Source organism: Acanthochromis polyacanthus, chromosome 21 (assembly GCF_021347895.1).
Source record: "Acanthochromis polyacanthus isolate Apoly-LR-REF ecotype Palm Island chromosome 21, KAUST_Apoly_ChrSc, whole genome shotgun sequence".
Classification (NCBI taxonomy): Eukaryota; Metazoa; Chordata; class Actinopteri; family Pomacentridae; genus Acanthochromis; species Acanthochromis polyacanthus.
In genome coordinates, this window is record NC_067133.1 from 24,868,328 (window position 1) to 24,889,195 (window position 20,868).

At 39.2% G+C, this 20,868-nt stretch overlaps 1 protein-coding gene and 1 long non-coding RNA gene across 4 annotated transcripts in view; both read left to right on the forward strand.

Annotated features, from left to right (window-relative positions):
* Positions 1-20,868, forward strand: part of LOC127531599 (uncharacterized) — a 184,302-nt gene that overhangs the window by 60,751 nt on the left and 102,683 nt on the right. The gene's annotated exons all lie outside the window — the stretch shown is intronic.
* nudt9 (nudix (nucleoside diphosphate linked moiety X)-type motif 9) lies at positions 440-19,345 on the forward strand. 3 transcript variants are annotated; one of them, XM_022202338.2, is made up of 8 exons: positions 440-639; positions 3,012-3,299; positions 3,500-3,610; positions 12,037-12,123; positions 12,363-12,474; positions 15,261-15,407; positions 15,532-15,616; positions 16,532-19,345. In XM_022202338.2, the coding sequence occupies exons 1-8, from the start codon at positions 455-457 to the stop codon at positions 16,675-16,677; spliced, it is 1,161 nt and encodes a 386-aa protein (XP_022058030.2). In that variant the 5' UTR covers positions 440-454; the 3' UTR covers positions 16,678-19,345. The 3 variants fall into 3 exon arrangements, with proteins under 3 accessions (XP_022058030.2, XP_022058031.2, XP_051797226.1); XM_022202339.2 differs by having other exon boundaries at positions 3,521-3,610; XM_051941266.1 differs by lacking the exon at positions 440-639 and adding an exon at positions 1,443-1,459.

Below are 20,868 nucleotides of genomic sequence, written 5' to 3' on the forward strand. Positions count from 1 at the left end.
AATAGAGTTTTTGATCAAAGCGTCTTATTTTTGTGTGTGGTTCTCCAGCCTCATTTATTGTAATTGTAAAACTGGCTGTGTGCACGTAACGTTTGGTTTTCCCTGTGCCCATAGGCGAGGTATTACTGTTTACATGTACAAAGATGTGCTGTATATCAGGATTATTACATAATACACTACATTATTACAATATATCCCTACAGAGTCACCGGCTTTGTGCTGTTCACAATTCACGATTGTAGATACTGACAAGATGGGTATTGTCGTTTAAACACGGCAATAAACGCACAATATTTAGAGTTTCGATGCTTTATTAATTTCTAAATATAACAAGTAGTGCATTGATTTAAATTTTAAATCCATTTATTTAATTCTTGACTGTATTTGCTCATTTTTAAGAGACTCGGATCACCATGGAAACGAGTGCGACTGCCGTGACCACACCCCTCTGCATATGTCACCGCGCCAGGCGTGTGCACTTCCTGGTTACTGTGCGCTGTATGTTGGGGTTGTTGGACTATTGATTTATTTGTCTCAAGGAATGGTACATTTACTCCTGCGACGGAACTGGATCGGCCGGATTCGTTTAGCGCTGACTCTCGTCGGTCTCCCGTTTACCGTCTGCAGCTCCGGAGTCAGGTATGGACGGAATCATTAGTTATACAGATTTAACTACAAACTGGTGTTATTTGACATTATAGGAGAAGCTAGTTTATAAGCTGGTGTTGCAATCGAACGTAGACAGTTACCTTTCTGCTGCACACCTCGGTCACTGACATTATGTCCCAGTAGACATTACCATGAGCTAAATCTAAAACAGTTACTAACTTGACTAAAATCACAGCCAAACTATATTTTCACCGAATGTGATATTGATTATATATAATACATAATGAAAAAGCAAGCTTCTACAACTAATCATTCAGGACTGGTTTGACAAACTCATCAGTGTCATCATTACATAGATATAAGATGTGTTTTGCAGTTTAACAGTAGCTTGTCGTTGTTTCTCTCTCTGGTGTCCGTGATGTGCAGGTGAAGGAGAAATGTCCGTGACACTGACTTTCTTTAAAAGTATTTTATTAACCCTAGGATGCATAGGTGGGTTCAAAATTGACCCCAGAGGTTGTTATTCCTTAATATCTTTAAGATTAAAAGTTTTGATATTTTCATATTCCAGGTATTCCTCATAAAACATGTTTGTGACATGATGCCATTTGCATTTTTATTCATTTTTTCATTTATTCATTTTTTAATTTAAAAAAAATTCAGTTTTTGTATCAGTACCCCACTCTTCCATGGGCGGGGTCAAAAATGACCCCAAGTATTTCCAATGGGATATTTCACTTAACATTGGTTCTTGGCAACTGTGAGTGTAAATAAACATTTTCTGTCCCTCATACAACTGATGTCAGCAGTCCCACCACCGAGGAGGTCATTTTTGCACAGCATTATACATGTAAGTATTATCTCCATTTATGAACTTATTTTTCATTGACAGAATATGTGAATTTTATGTGAATATCTGTGAAATTTGCCTAGTTTGTGGTTAGCTAGCAATACTGTTAGCTAACAATACTGTTAGCTAACATTATTATTAGCAAACAGTATTGTTAGCTAACACAATCAGACACACACACATGCATGCACGCATGCACATACACTCATACACTGTTGTTGCACTGTTATTACACAGTATCTTAGCTAACAGGATTGTTAGCTAAAGTGTTGTTAGCTAACACAAACACACACACTCTCTCACACACACACACATACACCATTGAATAATCGATGATCATATAATAGGCTACCTAATGGGTTAGTGTGTGTGTGTGTGTGTGTGTGTGTGTTTGTGTTAGCCAACAATACTTTTACCTAACAATCCTGTGAGCTAACATACTGCGTAATAACAGTGTAACAACAGTGTGAATGTGAGTGGAGGTGTGTGTGTGTGAGTGTGAGTGTGTGCGTGCACACGCCCATAGATTTACTTACAAAGTTACAAATGATTTATAGTTTTGTGCATTCAAACAGTGTCTTTTCTCATGTTTTTTCCTTTTCTTTTCAACCTTTGTCCTCGAAGCGAAGACCACAAAGCCACCAACTTCTGTTGGAAATGCAAAAGCCCTGTCTGCACTGGTCACAGCCACAAGAAAATAGTCTGTGAAAGCTGTGAAGAGTGAGAAGAGACATGTTTGTGTCTGAACATGAATGCTGAATGAATGTTATTGAATGTTATGATTGTTATGAATGTTATTGATTATTGTTACTGAATGTTAATTTATGTGTCCCTCTGTCTGTTTCAAAATACGGAGGAAGATTAAACATGTTTTGATACCGTTTCAGTGATTGTTATGTGATAAAATTTAAATTAAAAGTGAAGAAAGAACATATCAAAACTGAAAATACTCTTTTGTTGAACAAAATATATAATGTCTAACCAACATGAAAGAAATGTCTCAAGTTTATTGCAAAAATGCATTGATTTCAATTGGGGTCATTTTTGACCCCACCCATGGAAGAGTGTAGGTATTGGTTGGCCATGCATCCAAGGGTTAAAAGAAAGAGCAGCATCAATACAGACAGAAGCAACACCTCCAGCAGGGCTCTGTGAACAGGAAAACACATTCCAATGGCATGGGTAGAATTAGTCACACATATAATGCAGGTTCCATCTGTGGTCAGAGACACCAGAGCAGACACTTCATATAACAAGCAACTCATATCAGATACTAGAACAAACAAAACAAATTCCATTCTACTAACTTATTAAGTAATACATGTAACAGATCAGATACCACAGGCTCTAACGCGGTTCTTCTATGTCCAATTCATTGGTCTAGTTTAATGACTCCTTCTGTAATCTGTATGTTGTCACTTCATGAGTTTTGCTGTCATTACTTAAGGTGGAAGGTTATTCTCATAATTTGCAGCAGAGTGCATACAGTGTCGGGTCGAAAGAGTAAGGTACACTTACTGGATTTTCACATCTCATATTTCTTTCTCTGCAGGCCCACAATCTCCTGCGCACCTTCTTATCCTTTCAGAACTACTAAAACCATCACAACCACCACTACCAGTTGCTGCAAACTCTGCACAACCAGTGTCAGGACAATGCCATCCTCAGCAGCGCTTCATGTAAAGTCCAGATGCCCACAGTACCCAGGATCCAAAATCAAGCGCTTCCCTGTGCCTGATGACAAAGTGGACTGGAGTCAGAAGTGGCCGCAATATAATCCAGTCAACCATACTGATCCTGCAGTTTTAAAGAAGCCAGTATGGGCGGATGCTGAGATTGGGTGAGTAACACATAGCTTATTTAAAATGAACTAAATGCAGTTTAATAAAATTAGGACTTCTTTTTAAATTTGTGCCATGTGAACGATAAATAATTATCGCACCTAAGGTTTAAATTTACATTTTCTTGTGAGACATTTTAAGATTTTTCTTTACTTTTTCATGTACAAAATGAGCTGGAGGTAATTTATACCAGTTTTAGGGACTTTGGCTTGTTTTTCAGCGTTTTCTCTCCAAAGTTCAACACTGTGGATGCTGGTGTGGACAGGACATCCTTTGAGGGCCCCTACAAAGTGGAGAATGGAAAGCCACTGTAAGTTATGGAGTAACAAGAGAAACATCTCTAAGCTGTTCTTTTTTCTGACGTCTCACTGAATTTAGCTGGTAACACTGTCAGTTTAATTGGTTCTTGCAGTCTTGGAGGGATCTGTAGCACTCAACTCTTTCATGTTACAGAAACACATCATTAACTGTTAATGTCCAAGTCATCGCTTAATGAAGCTTTAATATTAATGCACACCAACATCAGAATGACTGGTCAGAGTAGGGCTGTGAGCACTTATTCTAAAAAGTAAAGTCTGCAATTCTGTGTGTGCACTTTATTAAAGACTTCTGTGTTTGCACTGGCAATTTATTTAGACTTCAAGTATTTTTGACCTACACATTCTTCACTTCTTCTACTGATGGCTTCACAGTATGGTCTGGGTCAGTTTTGACTCTGCCATTTAAAAATGGCATGGATATTTTGGAACTGTTGGGATTTCTAATTAATTTTTTTTAAGTTTTTTATTTATTTATCCTTTATTTAACCAGGTCGGTCCCATTGAGATACATTGACACCTTTTTCAAGGGAAGCCTGAACAAGACAGCAGTCAGAGAGAAATTAAAAGTGCAACAATTAAAAACAGACAACACTAACTCACTCAACAAAATAAATAAAATGTATGCTAGAGTAAAAGCACAGGATTAAGAATTTACATTAAAACAACAAGTGTGAACCTAATTTTATATCCAAGATTAATAAGATGTTGGGAAGCATAGAAGGTCATATTTTGTTAGGTGGAGATTTTAATAATGTGTTAGATGAATATATAGATAGGAGCACCACCAGTGCAACCTCAGCCTCTAAAACAGGATTAGCATTAAATTCTCTGAAAGAGGAGATTGGAGTGGTAGATATCTGGAGACTTGTAAACCCCTTGGAAAGGGAATACACCTTTTATTGTCATGCCCATAAAGCCTACTCTTGAATAGACTTATTTCTTGATCTCCAATTCATCTGTTGATTTTGTGATGAATTGCAAAATCGGTGTTATTGCCCTAACTGATCACGCTCCTGTGGAATTGCACATTAATTTACAGGTGGACAAAACCAGTAAAGGTAGATGGCGATTTAACTCAAGCATATTGCAGGATGAACAATTTGTCTCAGCACTACAAGTTGATATCACAAATTTTCTGCAAGAGAATGTTGGTTCAGCTGGTAGACTCGCCACTGTGTGGGACGCTCTGAAAGCATTTGTACGTGGAAAATGTTTAGGCTATAGTCCTAGGATGGTTAAAGAAAATAAGAACAGGACCCAAACTTTGGAGGAACATATAGGTACACTAGAAAGACAATTAGCTGGAAAATTTGGTGATAATAAATTTAAAGAGATTTGTCAACTTAAATGTAATCTTCATGAAATACACAATAGAAAGGCAGAATATGTTCTTTTTCGGTTAAAAACAAATTTCTATGAAAATGGTGAAAAAACAAGGAAACTATTAGCAAGACAACTTAAAAAAATGGATAACCAAAATGTTATTACTGCAATTAAAAAGGATGATAAACTAGTTACATCTACCTTGGATATTAATACAGTTTTTAAATCATTTTACCAGGACCTATATACATCTGAGTGTAAGGTTAGCATGGACCAACTGGATGCATTTTTTGAGAAATTGACAATACCTAAAATTTTAGAAGATCTAAAGGACAAATTGGAAGCTCCTCTAACTGTGGCGGAAGTTAAAAAAAAAAGTTATTGGTTCAATGAAAACTGGAAAGTCCCCTGGGATAGATGGCTTCCCAGCTGAATTTTATCAAAAATTCTCAGATACACTCTGTCCATTTTAACTGAAGTATTCCATGAGGCTTTTGAACCGGGATCTCTCCCTGAAAGTTTTAATCAGGCGATAATAACGCTAATCTGAAAGGGTGACAAAGATTTAACTGATCCAGCCAATTATAGACCAATAAGTTTAATAAATGTTGATTGTAAAATACTGTCAAAATTATTAGCGACAAGATTAGAAGCCATACTGCCACAAATTATTCATAAAGATCAAGTTGGGTTTATCAAGGGCAGATCAACCTCAGATAACATGAGAAGATTATTGCATCTTTTATGGTTGAATAGAAACAATCCAGATCCCGTGCTGGCCATATCTCTAGACGCCCAGAAAGCTTTCGACAGGGTTGAATGGTGTTTTCTGATCACTGCCCTGACGAAATTCGGCATAGGTGACAACTTCTGCCGTTGGATAAGAACATTATACTCTGGGCCAAAGGCGGCTGTTTTTACTAATGGTGTCCTATCTCCATTTTTCAATATTTCTAGATCAACCCGTCAAGGGTGTAGTTTGAGCCCACTTTTATTCACTATCTTTTTGGAGCCCCTGGCCATTCAGATAAGAGAAAATATGAGAATTAAAGGTGTGTATGGGGGAGGAAGAGAACATAAATTGTTTTTGTATGCAGACGACATCTTGGTTTTGAGTAAAGATCCTACTAATTCTATTACAACTCTACTAGAGGTTATTGATGAATATGCAACATTGTCTGGGTACAAAATTAATTGGTATAAATCTGAGGCTATGCCGGTTTCCCAATCTTGCAGTAATAATCTTTTGTCTGGTTTCAATTTTAAGTGGGTGGATAAAGGAATGAAGTATCTTGGAATTGAACTGAACCCAAATATTAATGATATGATGGCTGCCACTATGGGCAAATTGCTTGGTAAAATTAAGGTTAATTTAGACAAATGGAGTAAACTAAATTTAACATTATGGGGTAAAGTAAACACCGTGAAAATGGCCATAGCCCTCTTATTAATTATTATACTGGAATCTTACCTTTGTCTATTCCACAACCAATGTTATTGAACTACAATAAGATGATAAAAAAATTTTCTTTGGAATGATGGAAAACCACGCATTAACCTGAGCCGGCTCTGCCAACCAAAAAAAGAAGGGGGGCTGGCCCTGCCCAGTGTAGAACATTATAGTATTTCTTTTGAAATGTCTAGACTGGCCAAACATTGGGCAGGGAGAGACGACCTCGATTGGAACTTAATAGAACAAGAACTCGCCTCTCCATTCACACCAATCGACTTCTTGTTTCAAAAGTTAAATAAAGGAAAAAAAAATAGAAAATCCTGTCTTAAAGCTGCTGTCCGGAGTTTCCGTTTGTTTTCAATCTATGTATCATTTTTTAACAAAGCTTAAATGTGTTAGTCTAGTTCGATACTATAATATAAAGTTAGAATAACGCGATATGAAAATTTATTCCTGAGCTCCGCCTTCCTCTCATAGACCCCCATGTTATTCCAAAAAGCGCCGGTTGCTGCCGACCAATCAAGTTCGAGCTTCAGCTTTGTCATGCTGTCAATCAACGGTTACGCGCACAGCAAGCAAGCCCATGCAGAGGTGGGCGAGCTACGCACTACGCAACCGGGCGCACATTTGTTTTGCTTGTGGAGGAGAGAGCATCAGGGCTCAGCAACTTCCAGAAAAGTTACCAATCCCACGGCTTGTCAGGCCAAGAGACTGCAGGACGTTTTTTGGCTCGGGGTGCTCGCGTCGCTCCCCGACCACGGCCCTCCATAGCCCGCCTGACGGCTTCGTTTAGATGCCCGACCTCTGGAGGAAGATGTTGGGGCGTCTGGGACATACTCTTCGTCAGAGGAGTCATGCAATTCTGAACTCTAGATAGAAATAAATAAACAATGTAACACATATACACGCGTAAATGCACTAAGTCTGATAAACAACGTCATCGAGAGGGATACACGAGTGTAATCACATATTGAAACTTTACTAGTTCGTCCTAGCAGATTCATGTTATTTTGGTATTAGGACAAGTTAGACTCAATACAGCATTCTAACGTAATTCCTTTATTATTTACTAAATGTACTAAATGTAGAAGAGGGGAAAACAGCAAAACAGGCGAGATGCTGCAGCACTCCGGGCACTTCTCTCATGTACTGCGCGCGTGCACAAATAAAGGGGCGAAATCAGAGGGAGGGAGGGAGGGACCAACAGTGTTCTGGGAGACGCTGCGATTCAAACTCCGGACAGCAGCTTTAAAGTTTTCTAGGATGGTGTGGCTGGAGGTGCACAGAAAATATAAGCTTGATCCATATCTCTTGAAATATGCCCCCTTGTGGTATAACCCTAAAATTAAAATTGGTAAACAGACCATTTATTGGGCTCAATGGCTACAAAAGGGTATTAAAACTGTTGGTGACATATTGGAGGGGAATGCATTCATGTCGTTTAATGATCTAAAACATAAATTTAATTTAGAGGGGCCTGCCCACTTTTAGAAGTATTTACAAATAAGAGACCGTTTAAAAGGAAAAATTGAGCTAGTACAGGAGAAAAATCCGATAGAGACATTTCTGCTTTTACCGTCACTGTTGTCCAAAGCTTCAAAATGGTACAATATTTGCCCATGGGCGAAAAACAACACAAGTAAAAGCCTTAAAGCAGCATGGGAAAGAGATTTAAATTGTATAATAGATAATGATGTTTGGGACTTAATTCTTTCAAATAATGGGCAGGACATCCGCAGCGTAATCAGAAAATGTTGCTTGTGAGAAGATGCTGGGAAGATTACAATGTAAGAATGAACCTGCACTGGAACAATGGGACAATTTTTCTAAGTATCTGTCTACAGCTTGATTTGATCTGATTTGACTTATTAACCTCACTGACTGTTTTTTTGTTTGGTTTTTGTTTTTTGTTTGTTTTTTGCTTGTTGTTTTGTTTAGTTTTCTCGTATGTGTTCATAAAATACAAAATTCAATAAAAACTTGAATTTAAAAAAAGAAATAAAACAACAAGTGTGAAAAGTAGCTGCTGCAAGATCCTTCATATGGTTTTAAAAATTCCAATACACACGTGGACAAAATTGTTGGTACCCCTCAGTTAAAGAAGGAAAAACCCACAATTCTCACTGAAATCACTTGAAACTCACAAAAGTAACAATAAATAAAAATTTATTGAAAATTAAATAATCAAAATCAGCCATCACTTTTGAATTGTTGATTAACATAATTATTTAAATAAACAAACTAATGAAATAGGGCTGGACAAAAATGATGGTACCCATAACTTAATATTTTGTTGCACAACCTTTTGAGGCAATCACTGCAATTAAACGATTTCTGTATTTGTCAATGAGCGTTCTGCAGCTGTCAACAGGTATTTTGGCCCACTCCTCATGAACAAACAGCTCCAGTTGTCTCAGGTTTGATGGGTGTCTTCTCCAAATGGCATGTTTCAGCTCCTTCCACATATGTTCAATGGGATTCAGATCTGGGCTCATAGAAGGCCACTTTAGAATAGTCCAACGCTTTTCTCTCAGCCATTCTTGGGTGTTTTTGGCTGTGTGTTTTGGATCGTTGTCCTGTTGGAAGGCCCATGACCTGCGACTGAGACCAAGCTTTCTGACACTAGGCAGCACATTTCTCTCCAGAATGCCTTGATAGTCTTCAGATTTCATCGTACCTTGCACACTTTCAAGACACCCTGTGCCAAATGCAGCAAAGCAGCCCCAAAACATTACTGAGCCTCCTCCATGTTTCACCGTAGGGACAGTGTTCTTTTCTTCGTATGCTTGGTTTTTGAGTCTATGAACATAGAGTTGATGTGCCTTACCAAAAAGCTCCAGTTTGGTCTCATCTGTCCAAAGGACATTCTCCCAGAAGCTTTGTGGCTTGTCAACATGCATTTTTGCAAATTCCAGTCTGGCTTTTTTATGAGTTTTTTTCAGCAGTGGTGTCCTCCTTGGTCGTCTCCCATGAAGTCCACTTTGGCTCAAACAACGACGAATGGTGCGATCTGACACTGATGTACCTTGGCCTTGGAGTTCACCTTTAATTTCTTTGGAGGTTGCTCTGGGCTCTTTGAATACAATTCGAACGATCCGTCTCTTCAATTTGTCATCAATTTTCCTCTTGCGGCCACGTCCAGGGAGGTTGGCTACTGTCCCGTGGGTCTTGAACTTCTGAATAATATGAGCCACTGTTGTCACAGGAACTTCAAGCTGTTTAGAGATGGTCTTATAGCCTTTACCTTTAAGATGTTTGTCTATAATTTTTTTTCGGATGTCCTGGGACAATTCTCTCCTTCGCTTTCTGTTGTCCATGTTCAGTGTGGTACACACCTTTTCACCAAACAGCAGGGTGACTACTTGTCTCCCTTTAAATAGGCAGACTGACTGATTATGAGTTTGGAAACACCTGTGATGTCAATTAAATGACACACCTGAGTTAATCATGTCACTCTGGTCAAATAGTTTGCAATCTTTTATAGAGGTACCATCATTTTTGTCCAGGCCTGTTTCATTAGTTTATTTTTTTAAATAATTATGTTAATCAACAATTCAAAAGTAATGACTGTTTTTGATTATTTAATTTTCAATACATTTTTATTTATTGTTACTTTTGTGAGTTTCAAGTGATTTCAGTGAGAATTGTGGGTTTTTCCTTCTTTAACTGAGGGGTACCAACAATTTTGTCCACGTGTGTAGTGATGAGATCCTTCAGATTGTGTCTTCTGCAGTGAGTTCCAGGCAGCAGGTGCAGAATACTTAAAACAGTGTTTCCCTAATCCAGAATGCACCTTTGGCATGTTTAACAAGTATAAATCATTAGAACGTAAGCAGTAGTTGCTGTGGGCTCTGGAAATGTAGTCACATAAATAACATAGAAGTAGACCTTGGAGTGCTTTATAAATAAAAGTGTACCAGTGGATAAGAGTGCGTCATCAAAGAGTGCCATTCAGCTCAATCATATAAGGTGCAGTGGTGAGTGGGGGCTCTTCAACCCGTGATACCATGATACACAGAATCCAGAGATTGCAAACAATTTGCTGAGGCATTCATGTATAAAAGGTCGCTGTAATTAAGCACAGGGAGAAAAGTGGCAGCAACCAACTTTTTCCTGGCAGTAAAAGAAAAACAAGACCTGTGACGGAAGAAGAATCCCAGTTTCTGTCATGGCCCCTCCCTCTCCTGTGCTGCGCTCCTGGCCAGCTGGCAGCCCCAGCTCCTAATCTGCGATCAGTGGCAGAAAAAGCCTGACTCTCCCCACTACTCTCTGCTGGGTCATTGCCTGCGGTTCCTCTACAAGAGTTACACCGGTCTGCTCAAAGCTCTTGTCTCCCCACCTGCTCTGGATTCCCTTGTCTGCTCCGTCTCCCCTCCCCTCCTGTCCTGGAAATCCCTCGTCTGCTCCAGTCTCCCCTTCTGCTCTGGACTCCCCCGTCTGCTCTGGTTCTCCCCACCCCGCAGTCCCTGCCTCGATCCCCGCCGGCCCCGTCCTGCCCGGCCCAGCTCCTCTGGCCCGGATCCCCGAATTAAGACGTGAGTCACCCCCCTGTTTGAGTTTAGTTAGCCCCCATTACAGCCGTCTGGTTCGTCGCCCTTAGTTCAAGTTTGATCCCCGTTCCATGTGGAGAGTTTTATGTTGAGCTTCTTATTAAATCCATGTAAATCATCCACCTGTCTGTGCCTGCTTTTGGGTTCAAAACACCCTGCCGCCGTAACAGTTTCAACCCTAATCTTTTTTTCAGGTTTTCTATGTGGGGTTTAAAAGAGAAACGATCATCAATTAAAACACTAAAACACTTGTGACAGTGCACAAGTTCAATCTCAGAACCTTGTAAAGATAAAATGCTGGGAGGGGACTCATGTATTTTCTTGATAATAGAGAAAATGTTCAATTGAGTTTTGGCAGCATTTAAAACAAGTTTTATCTCAATGAGCTGACATTCCACAAGGTTAAAAGCAGTCTGTAATTTGTCAAGGGCCTCAGCAAGGGTAGAGGCACAGCAGTATATCACTGTGTCTTCAGCATAAAAATGAAGTTTGGCAATATGGACAGATTTGCCCAAAGTGTCCACATAAACAACAAACAGAAGTGGGCCCAGAACTGAGCCTTGGGGCACGCCAGTAGAAACATTTAGCAATGTAGATGAGTTGCCTTCAAATATAACCATGTTTAACAACTGCAACCATTACACACTGTCCTCACTGCTATATCAAAAGAAATCATTATTATTAATAACATGTCAAAATTACCCACTTAGAACACAAAACATTAAATGCTTAAAAGCTTATTAGAAACTGGTCTCTGCAGTCAAAGCAGTGGTAGGAAACTTTACATGTATTATTGTGGAACTAACCCTAACCCTCTTTATCCGAGGGGCTGTAATTACTGGTAGATCTAAAATCCATCTCAACAGATATGGCTCAGATTTGGCCCAAAACAGCCTCAGTGTACAAAAATGTGTTGCACCTGTACAAAAATATAAAATTTTATTGTCATTTTTGTGTATTTTGGCTGACTTTGGGAAAAATCATCAGATTTCAGGGTAAAAGAACGGGGTTTAGGGTATTTTTGCTGCTGTCAAATGACAAAACAAGTATGTTAGGGCTAATTAAATTTGCAAATTCATTTACTCCTTAGAAATCCTCATGGACGCACAGGGGTGACAGGTAGAGGTTTACTTGGACGATGGGGACCCAATCATGCTGCCGATCCCATTGTCACGAGGTAACTTTTCTTTCCATTACATATTGGCTATTCAGTGGCCAGTTTAATTTCACAAAGAAAGATTCAAAGGATACCAACGTGTTACAGACTAAGATTTAGTCTATAACCCGTTGGTACAGACTATCACGAAATTAACACAGGTCTCTGTCATATTTTTATAGAATCAACATGTTCCATCGCAAAAGAATAAGAGAGTTTTTATGAATGCCGATTGCCTAATCTGTCTCACTGTCTTGTAGATGGAAAGCAGATGCCAAAGGAGCAAAGATACTTCACTCTGTCTCCAAACGACCTATTCTGCAGTTTGTGGCCATCAAGAGGAAAGACTGTGGGGAGTGGGCCATTCCTGGGGTTGGTGGCTTTAGCATTTTGTTTCTATTTATGTGGTCTGTTATTTTGTACAACTTTCACTATGCCTGTATTATTCTAACTTGCTTTTTATTTGGTCTACCAGGATAGTTTTTCAAAAGACAGAAAAAATGCAATCAAACCTATGCAAGTGATTGATATGGAGTACACCGTGTCCCAAAAGTTCGTTATCCCCACTGGACAACACATTTGATTGTTTGTCACCAAAATGGGTTACACCTGGTCAGTCAGGTCCTGTTTGGTTGTTTGTCTGGTCAAACTGTCAGCTTCCAGAATATAAATTTCTTGCTTGGCCAAAATGCATTACACTTGCAACCAAATTTTGTAAGTGTTGTTACCACGGCCAAGAGTAAGGGTGGAAAAGCTACTCTTTCAGAGTCTGAGATTCGTGCACAGGCCATTGTTCTTCGAAATGCAGGTAAAGCTCGTCAGCAGGTAGCTCAAGCCCTTGACAGAAATATCCGTTGGGTGCAGTTTCTAAGAACACTGTTATGTAACAGAAATATTGGGGCTGAAAGCTTACAAGATTCAATGTACCCTGTGACTCACCAAACTGCAAAAGGAGAAGAGACTGACTTTCACAAATAAGTACATAACTCTGACTTCAAAAGACTGAGAGAGGTTGATTTTCTCTGATAAATGTCCTCAACTTATTTCTGACACTCAACAGCCAAAACAACCGCATCTATACAGATAATAATAATAATAACTTTATTTATAAAGTGTTTTCAAAGTGCTGTACACAAAAAATAAAAACAGTAAAAATAGATAAAAACATTTAAAACAGACAAAAAACAATAAAAACAGAACAATAAAAGGACATCAGTAAAACAACAATTTACGATTCAAATGTAAGAGAAAACAAGTGGGTCTTCAGCTTAGTTTGATTTCAGCAGGCAGACTGTTCCACAAAGTAGGTGCCCGGAATGAAAAGGCCCATTCCCCAACCGTCTTTTTACTGACGTTTGGGACATTCAGAAGTCCCGTCCCCTGGGAACGGAGAGCCCGAGTGGGAACATACAGGTTCACCAGGCTGGATAAATAAGATGGGGCAATTCCATTAACAATTTTGTAAGTTAGCAGCAGCACCTTAAAGTCTGCTCTAATATGGACAGGTAGCCAGTGCAGAGAGGCCAGTACTGGAGTAATATGCTGACATTTACTCGTTCTAGTCAGAATGCGAGCTCCTGCATTCTGGACCATCTGTAGGCAACGAAAACTCTTCATTGGCAGACCCGATAGGAGGACATTGCAATAATCCAACCGTGAGGAAACAAAGGTGGGAATTAAGACCTCAGCATCCTGAAATGACAGAATTGGTCTGATCTTAGAGATGTTTCTGAGGTGGAGAAAGGTCACTCTGGTCACCTCTTTAATATGAAATTTGAACAAAAGATTTTTATCAAAGAGTACTCCGAGATTCTTGACTCTGTCTTTGCAATGAATAGCACAGTCACCCAGAGAAAGAGTAAAGTCATCAAGCAGAGGACTAACTCCTTCAGGTCCAATCACTATCATTTCTGTCTTAGCAGAATTCAGAAGCAGGAAATTTGTTGATAGCCAGCTCCTAACAGCTGAGAGACAGGCCTGAAGTTTATCAATGTCAGAAACACTTTGAAGGACCAAGGGCATGTAGAGCTGCAGATCATCGGCATAGCAATGAAAAGAGATCCTAAAGGAACGCAACATTTGACCCAAAGGTGTCAGATAGAGAGAGAACAACAGAGGTCCTAGTACAGAACCCTGTGGTACACCATGCCTAACAGCACAGGACTCAGAAAACACGTTGTTGAAAAGAACGCTTTGAGATCTCTCTGACAGGTAAGACCTCAACCATTTGAGCACCTGACCTGAAATACCAAAATAATTCTCCAGTCTGTCCAGTAAGATGCCGTGATCCACCGTATCAAAAGCTGAGCTGAGATCCAGCAACAACAGAACAGATGATGCCTTTGAGTCAACAGCTAGTAGCAAATCATTCACCACTTTAGTCAGCACTGTTTCTGTGGAGTGATTTGCCCTAAATGCTGACTGAAGAGGCTCAAAAAGATTATTTACTGATAAATGCTCAAAGACTTTTGACAGATTATCGTGAAATAGTTCCATCTTCTGAACAAGTGAAATTCAGTGCCCATAGAATGGTTTGAGGGACTATGTCCGCTTCAAGTGTCTTAGAGCTGCACATTGTGCCTCAAGGTACCACTGTTTATGCACAATATTATACCAACAACATTCTAGAAAACATACTACTTTCTGTTTTGGCCAGGAGCAATAAATCGGGCCCCTGTGACTGAACAAGAAATGTTTAACAGAAGTTTGGAATTTGTATTTTACACAAGATGGTGCCCCTGCTCACACTGCCGGAATGATTCAGCAATGGTGTTCTGAGCATCTACCTGGCTTTCTGCATAAGGAGGAATGGCCGCCAAACCCCTCTGACCTTGACCCAGTTGAGAACTGTTGGGGAATCGTGTACAGTCGCATCTTTAACAGTCCAACACCAACCACCACGAAACAGCTCAACTCTAGTGGGTGAAGATAGAACCATCCACACTCAAGAACCTCGTACATTTCATGTCTGAAAGGCTGACAGCCATGATCAAAGCGAAATGGGGAAATACTGGTTGTTGAATAAATTGATTATATTGCATATACAGTCTTTGAGCTTTGCTTTTCTGATGAGAACGAATTTTTGGGACATGGTGTATGTAGGATGTCAAGCTTCTCTGACTTACTTCCTTATTTGTGTGCACATGCTTGTTTTGCAGGGGATGGTTGATCCAGGAGAGCAAGTTTCTCTCACGCTTCAGCGAGAGTTCTCCGAAGAAGCACTGAACTCTCTTTCGGTCACACCAGCAGAGAGAGCGAAAATCCACGAGCGGATCAACAAACTCTTCAAATCACCAGGATTTCAGGTCAGTAGCAGTCACACACTCATTTGTGTACTGTCACATTTTAGTCAGCAAGTGAAAAAACTAAGAGACTGAAAGAATTTAGAGGCTTTTTCTTTTACTTGAGCTTGAGATGTTTCTCATTCAGGTCTATAAAGGCTATGTGGATGATCCTAGGAACACTGACAATGCTTGGATGGAGACAGTCGCTGTCAACTTTCATGATGAATCAGGTATCATTTCAGGGTTTTTGGAAGCAAAGTGGTCTTACCCACAAAAAAAATCTAAGTCTTATATCATTTCTGTCATGTTTTATGGTCTAGATTTTAGCAGGAAAGTGGTCAAATATACCGTTAAAATGGCGCTTCGAATGTTAGACCACTCTTGAAAACACAAAACTTTGAACCCATTTTTTTTCAAAAACTACAGAAAGTGGGTTAGACCGCTCTGCCTCCAAACCCTTCATTTATATAGAAGAATATGTTTTTTTCTTTTTAAAGAACCCATATTAGTGTTTCCTCTTTCCTTTAGCACATTGTACAGCAGCTATTTTGTAAAAAATCTTCAAAAATTACAAAAACCACATCCAAGGGAGTTATTGTCTCTCAGAAACATTGCTCCTTACCGGTCTGAAGCACCTCTTTTGAAGCCCATGCTTTTCTTCTGTTACTTATTTATATCATTGTGTAACACACTTTAACATGACAAGTGTAAAAGTGGCAAAAAATGAGCAGCTTCTTCAGTCTGCAATTCTTTCTTCACTTCTGCTAGGGTGACCTTTCTCTGCCTGTACTCGTAGATCTGGAGTTGAGAATGCGATCAATGTTATCTTGCTTTTGTTGGGCCAGTGGACTAATGAGAGCAGACTGGGCTTTTCAGCAGTTACAAAGACAGTTACAAAACACAGTATTTCAGAGTATCACAAAAAGGTGCTGCAATGATGTGCAATAGGAGAAGAATGTTTTTCTAACATTAAATCGTAAACATGTGGGGCGAACATGTGAAGTTGCATAATATGGGTTCTTTAATTACACTATCCATAGTTTTACATTTCACATACCAGTATTTAATTCTGTGAGAACAACAAAAAGCAAAATGGAGATGTAATGTCTTTATAAGCCAGTAAAATGTCTTTGTTGTTTCTGTAGGCAACAGTGTGAGTGAGCTGCCGCTGCAAGCTGGTGATGACGCAGGACAAGTTAAATGGGTTGATGTTGACTCGTCTTTTGCCCTCTATGCGAGTCACTCCCATTTCCTGGAGCTGGTTGCCAAAGAGAGGAAAGCCCACTGGTAACCAAGGACAAAAGACTGTTCTGATATTATGATGAAGGAAATATTAGAAGTGTTATTGCTCTCTGTGTGCTGAGTGCGTGCCAGTTTGTAAAGCATGAGACCTTTTGTGAATGTTGCCTCGCTATGTTCGTCAAAATAATCACAGCTAGAAAATTAGAAGCATAGGCATCGTATTAGTTTGAATCATACATACACTGAACCAGCCACAACATTAAAACCACCTGCCTCATATTGTCTGACTCCAAGAGCTCTGGAGGTGTCCTGTGGCATCAGGCACTGAGAAGTTAGCAGCAGATCCTTTAAGCGAGGTGGGGCCTCAGTGGATTGTTTTCCTGCACATTACACAGATGCTTGATCTGATTCTGGACAATTTGAAAGCCAAGTCAGTGACTATTCTGGATTTTTTTTTTTGCTATCTGGCAGGGAGGGATTATCCTGCTGAAAGAGGCCACTGCCATTCAGAGATACCTTTGACATGACGGGGTGTGTGTGGCCTGCAGCAGTGTTTAGGTTGGTGGTAACATCCACATGATTGTCAGGACACAAGGTTTCCCAAAGAACATCACCCAGAGCATCACACTGCCTTCACCGACTTGCCTTCCTCCCATCCTGCTGCCATCTCTTCCCCAAGTTAACAACACACACATTCCTGCTGTCCACATGATGTGAAAGAAAATGTGATTCATCAGACCAGGACACCTTCTTCTGTTGCTCCATCATCAAAGTTCTCATGTCACATAATCTATGGCTATGATCCACCATTTGTTCTGACAACTTTAAGAATTTCATTTCTTTCTGCAGGATGGGACCACATGCCCCCCATATTCCTAAATAAGCCTTGGTCACATGTCTTCACCAGTTGACCTTTGTTGGACTTTTTGTTTGGGACTAACCACTACATACTGGGAACAAACCGCAAGACCTGTCGTTTTGAGGATGTTCTGACACAGTAATCATAATGTGGCCCATGTCAAAGTCACTCGGATGCTTGTGCTGCCTGTTTTTCCTGCTTCCAACACATTATCTTCAATAGCTGACTGTTCACTCGCTGCCTAATATATCCCAATCCATGACAGCTGATGCAGTAACAAAATAATCAGCATTAGCCTCTCAGTGGTTTTAATGTTGTGGCTGATCAATGTATTGTCTTTCCACTGTATTGTCTACAGCAACAATAAATAAATTATAAAATCAGTGAAACTATCAGGTTAAAAGCATGGCTGCAGAATCAGAGAACGTGGTTTTCCAGCAGCCTTAGAACTGCTCTTTGGAAGGGGAAAAAGCATTAAAATAGAACAACTGTACAGTTTCATCAAAAATCTTTTGACTCATCGCTTGTAAGAAACTTAACACAAGTCTGTCACTACAAGTGTTGTCACATTACATCCATTAGCGCATATTAGGGTAATATATTCAACGTTAACGGGGATCACATTAACCTAATGTCATCGTGCAAGAGCAAACACAATGAGCTGCTGAACATAACACATACTTTATTCATTTAGGTGTGACAAGGAGGGAAATTAGAATTTAAAAAAAGTGGAGTGTGACTTTGATCTTTACATGTGAAAAGAACATGATGACGTGCTGGAGCTCCACTGTGCACTCAATACACGCACCAAAGCTAGCAGACAAGCATGTTTTCAAGCAGCAGCAGACGGTAGATGCAAAAGGACATTTCACACTCGACAGCCTGCCTTTCCAAATGTTCACATCAGTAGGTGTCATCTCACTGCAGGGGATATTTATCAATGAGGCAGCGATGAAAGGCCTTATATCTGTTAGAATCACTGGTGAAAACACTAACACATAGAAGCCTGTGCCATCTAAAGGTAGTCAACCAATCTGAAATTAGCTAAGTAAAAATGAATAACTGCTGCATGATTTGCAATAATACATGTTTGTCTTCAAGCTGACTGTGCAAATCTAATAAGATGTGATTTAATCACTCAGCACTTATGGAAAAAGGAAAGAAGAATGTGGGTATAATTGGGTTTATCAAGTATTAAAAGACTGTCATTAGATTATATCCACAATAGTTCTACAAATCCTTTAAACCTTCTGATTTGCTCTCATTGCTGCTCAGGTCACAACATTTGCCTCCATGTTTTAAGGTGTGATCCCAGCAGCAGCATGTGCGTAGGTTCTATTGTTCAAACCTCACCACAATAGATCCATTATATAACCTAATTGTATAATTCTTCACACCCATATAGGAGCTCATTCAGCTCCAGTAAGTTTCTCAATGCAGTCAGGCTACTTTCCCTCACCACCGGAGCATTTACAGTAGGAGCACTAATAGCATTTGTTGTTGTGGGAGATGTGGAAGAGGAGAGTATTTCCCATCCAGATTTCCCCAGATGTACCACTTAAATTGGCAACCTTCCAGTGACAAAATCCTCCAACCTTTCATTCTAAAGCTCTGGTTTTATTACATTTTTTTCTACCTAAAGTGGTTATTGGTTAGTACAAGGCAAAAGTAAATATGATGGAGCTTTTCCACTGAAATTCTGCAAAGCCAAACGCTAAATCATTGTAGGTTCCTTTAATTTGCAACAATGCTTTACTAATCGGACTGAATTTTCTGTCTATAAGCTACCATGTCAAATGAGCCAAAGGTGTTTGCTAGTAAGCACTGAATTTTTTGTCTAATAAAAGTTGTATCATTATGCCATGTCTACTGTACTCATTTTCCCATCGCGTGTCTAACATCAACTGAACTCAGCCTGCATGTTCACATCAGAAGCACTGTTTAACATCCACTACCATCCAAACGTTTGGGGTCACCCAGGCAATTTCATGTTTTCCATGAAAACTGATACTTTTATTCGTGTGCTAACATAATTGCACAAGGGTTTTCTAATCATCAATGAGCCTTTCAACACCATTAGCTAACATAATGTAGCATTAGAACACAGGAGTGATGGTTGCTGGGAATGTTCCTCTGTACCCCTATGTAGATATTCCATTAAAAATCAGCTGTTTCCAGCTAGAATAATCATTTAGCACATTAACAATGTCTAGACTGTATTTCTGAGTCATTTAATGTTATCTTCATTGGAAAAAAATGCTTTTCTTTAAAATATAAGGACATTTCTAAGTGACCCCAAATTGTTGAATGAATTAAAGTTGCTCTATATTAAACTTGCTCTATATTAATTAAAGTTGTTTAAAAATGAGTTAAAGTTGCTCTATATTAGTTCAAGTTGCTCTTAATTAGTTAAAGCTGCTTCACATTCATTAAAGTTGCTCCTTATTAGTGAAAGTTGCTCTACACTACCGTTCAAAAATTTGTGATCACCCAGGCAATTTAATGTTTTCCATGAAAACTGACTTTTATTCATGTGCTAACATAATTGCACAAGTGTTTTCTAATCATCAATTAGCTGTTCAGCACCATTAGCTAACACAATGTAGCATTAGAGCACAGGAGTGATGTTAGCTAGAAATGTTCCTCTGTACCCCTAAGGAGATATTCCAATAAAAATCAGCCCTTTTCAGCTAGAACAGTCATTTACCACATTAATAATGTCTACAATGTATTTCTGAGTCATTTAATGTTATATTTTCTTTGAAAAAATGCTTTTCTTTCTAATATAAGGACATTTCTAAGTGACCCCAAATGATTGAATGGCAGTGTACATGAATTAAAGTTGCTCTATATTAACATGTCCAGACTGTATATCTGATTTCTTTATCTTCATTTTTTTTAAAAAAAAGAAGCTTTTCTTTCAAAAATAAGGACATTTATAAATGACCCAAATTTTTGAACGGTAGTGTATGTTTTGTGCAAAAAAGCAGTTTTAATTTTACCTCCGGATTTTTTATTCAAAAGACAACCCATAAATATGTTCAATTTGGACTGAGGTGCATTACTGCATTTGTCTTATACTGTTCAATTGTGTGGAGTCTGCACAGTGGCTGGTCTTTTCACCAGCATAATGCAGGCCCAGATGCTTTCTCTAGGCTGTTGTATAATAGATGTTGTCGGTAATCATTTACTCAATTGAGTGTAATGTATTTTTGAGTGTCCTTAAATTAGACAGCCTTTTTTTCTCAGATGGCCTCGAGCTGGATTGCATTATTGGTGCAGTCATAAAGAAGGCCAAAAGATACAAAGAGGTGCAAAAGAATATTTTAAAGCTGAGAACGCTGACATTATATACTAAATTTATGCATGTGAATGGATTCT

What these genes read in the sequence shown, in the direction of transcription:
- nudt9 (XM_022202338.2), top strand. Translation starts at nt 455, where the DNA reads ATGTCACCGCGCCAGGCGTGTGCACTTCCTGGTTACTGTGCGCTGTAT. An exon ending in GTCTGCAGCTCCGGAGTCAG is followed by an intron (nt 640 to 3,011) that starts GTATGGACGGAA and finishes CTTTCTCTGCAG; the next exon opens with GCCCACAATCTCCTGCGCAC. An exon ending in GTGGAGAATGGAAAGCCACT is followed by an intron (nt 3,611 to 12,036) that starts GTAAGTTATGGA and finishes TTTACTCCTTAG; the next exon opens with AAATCCTCATGGACGCACAG.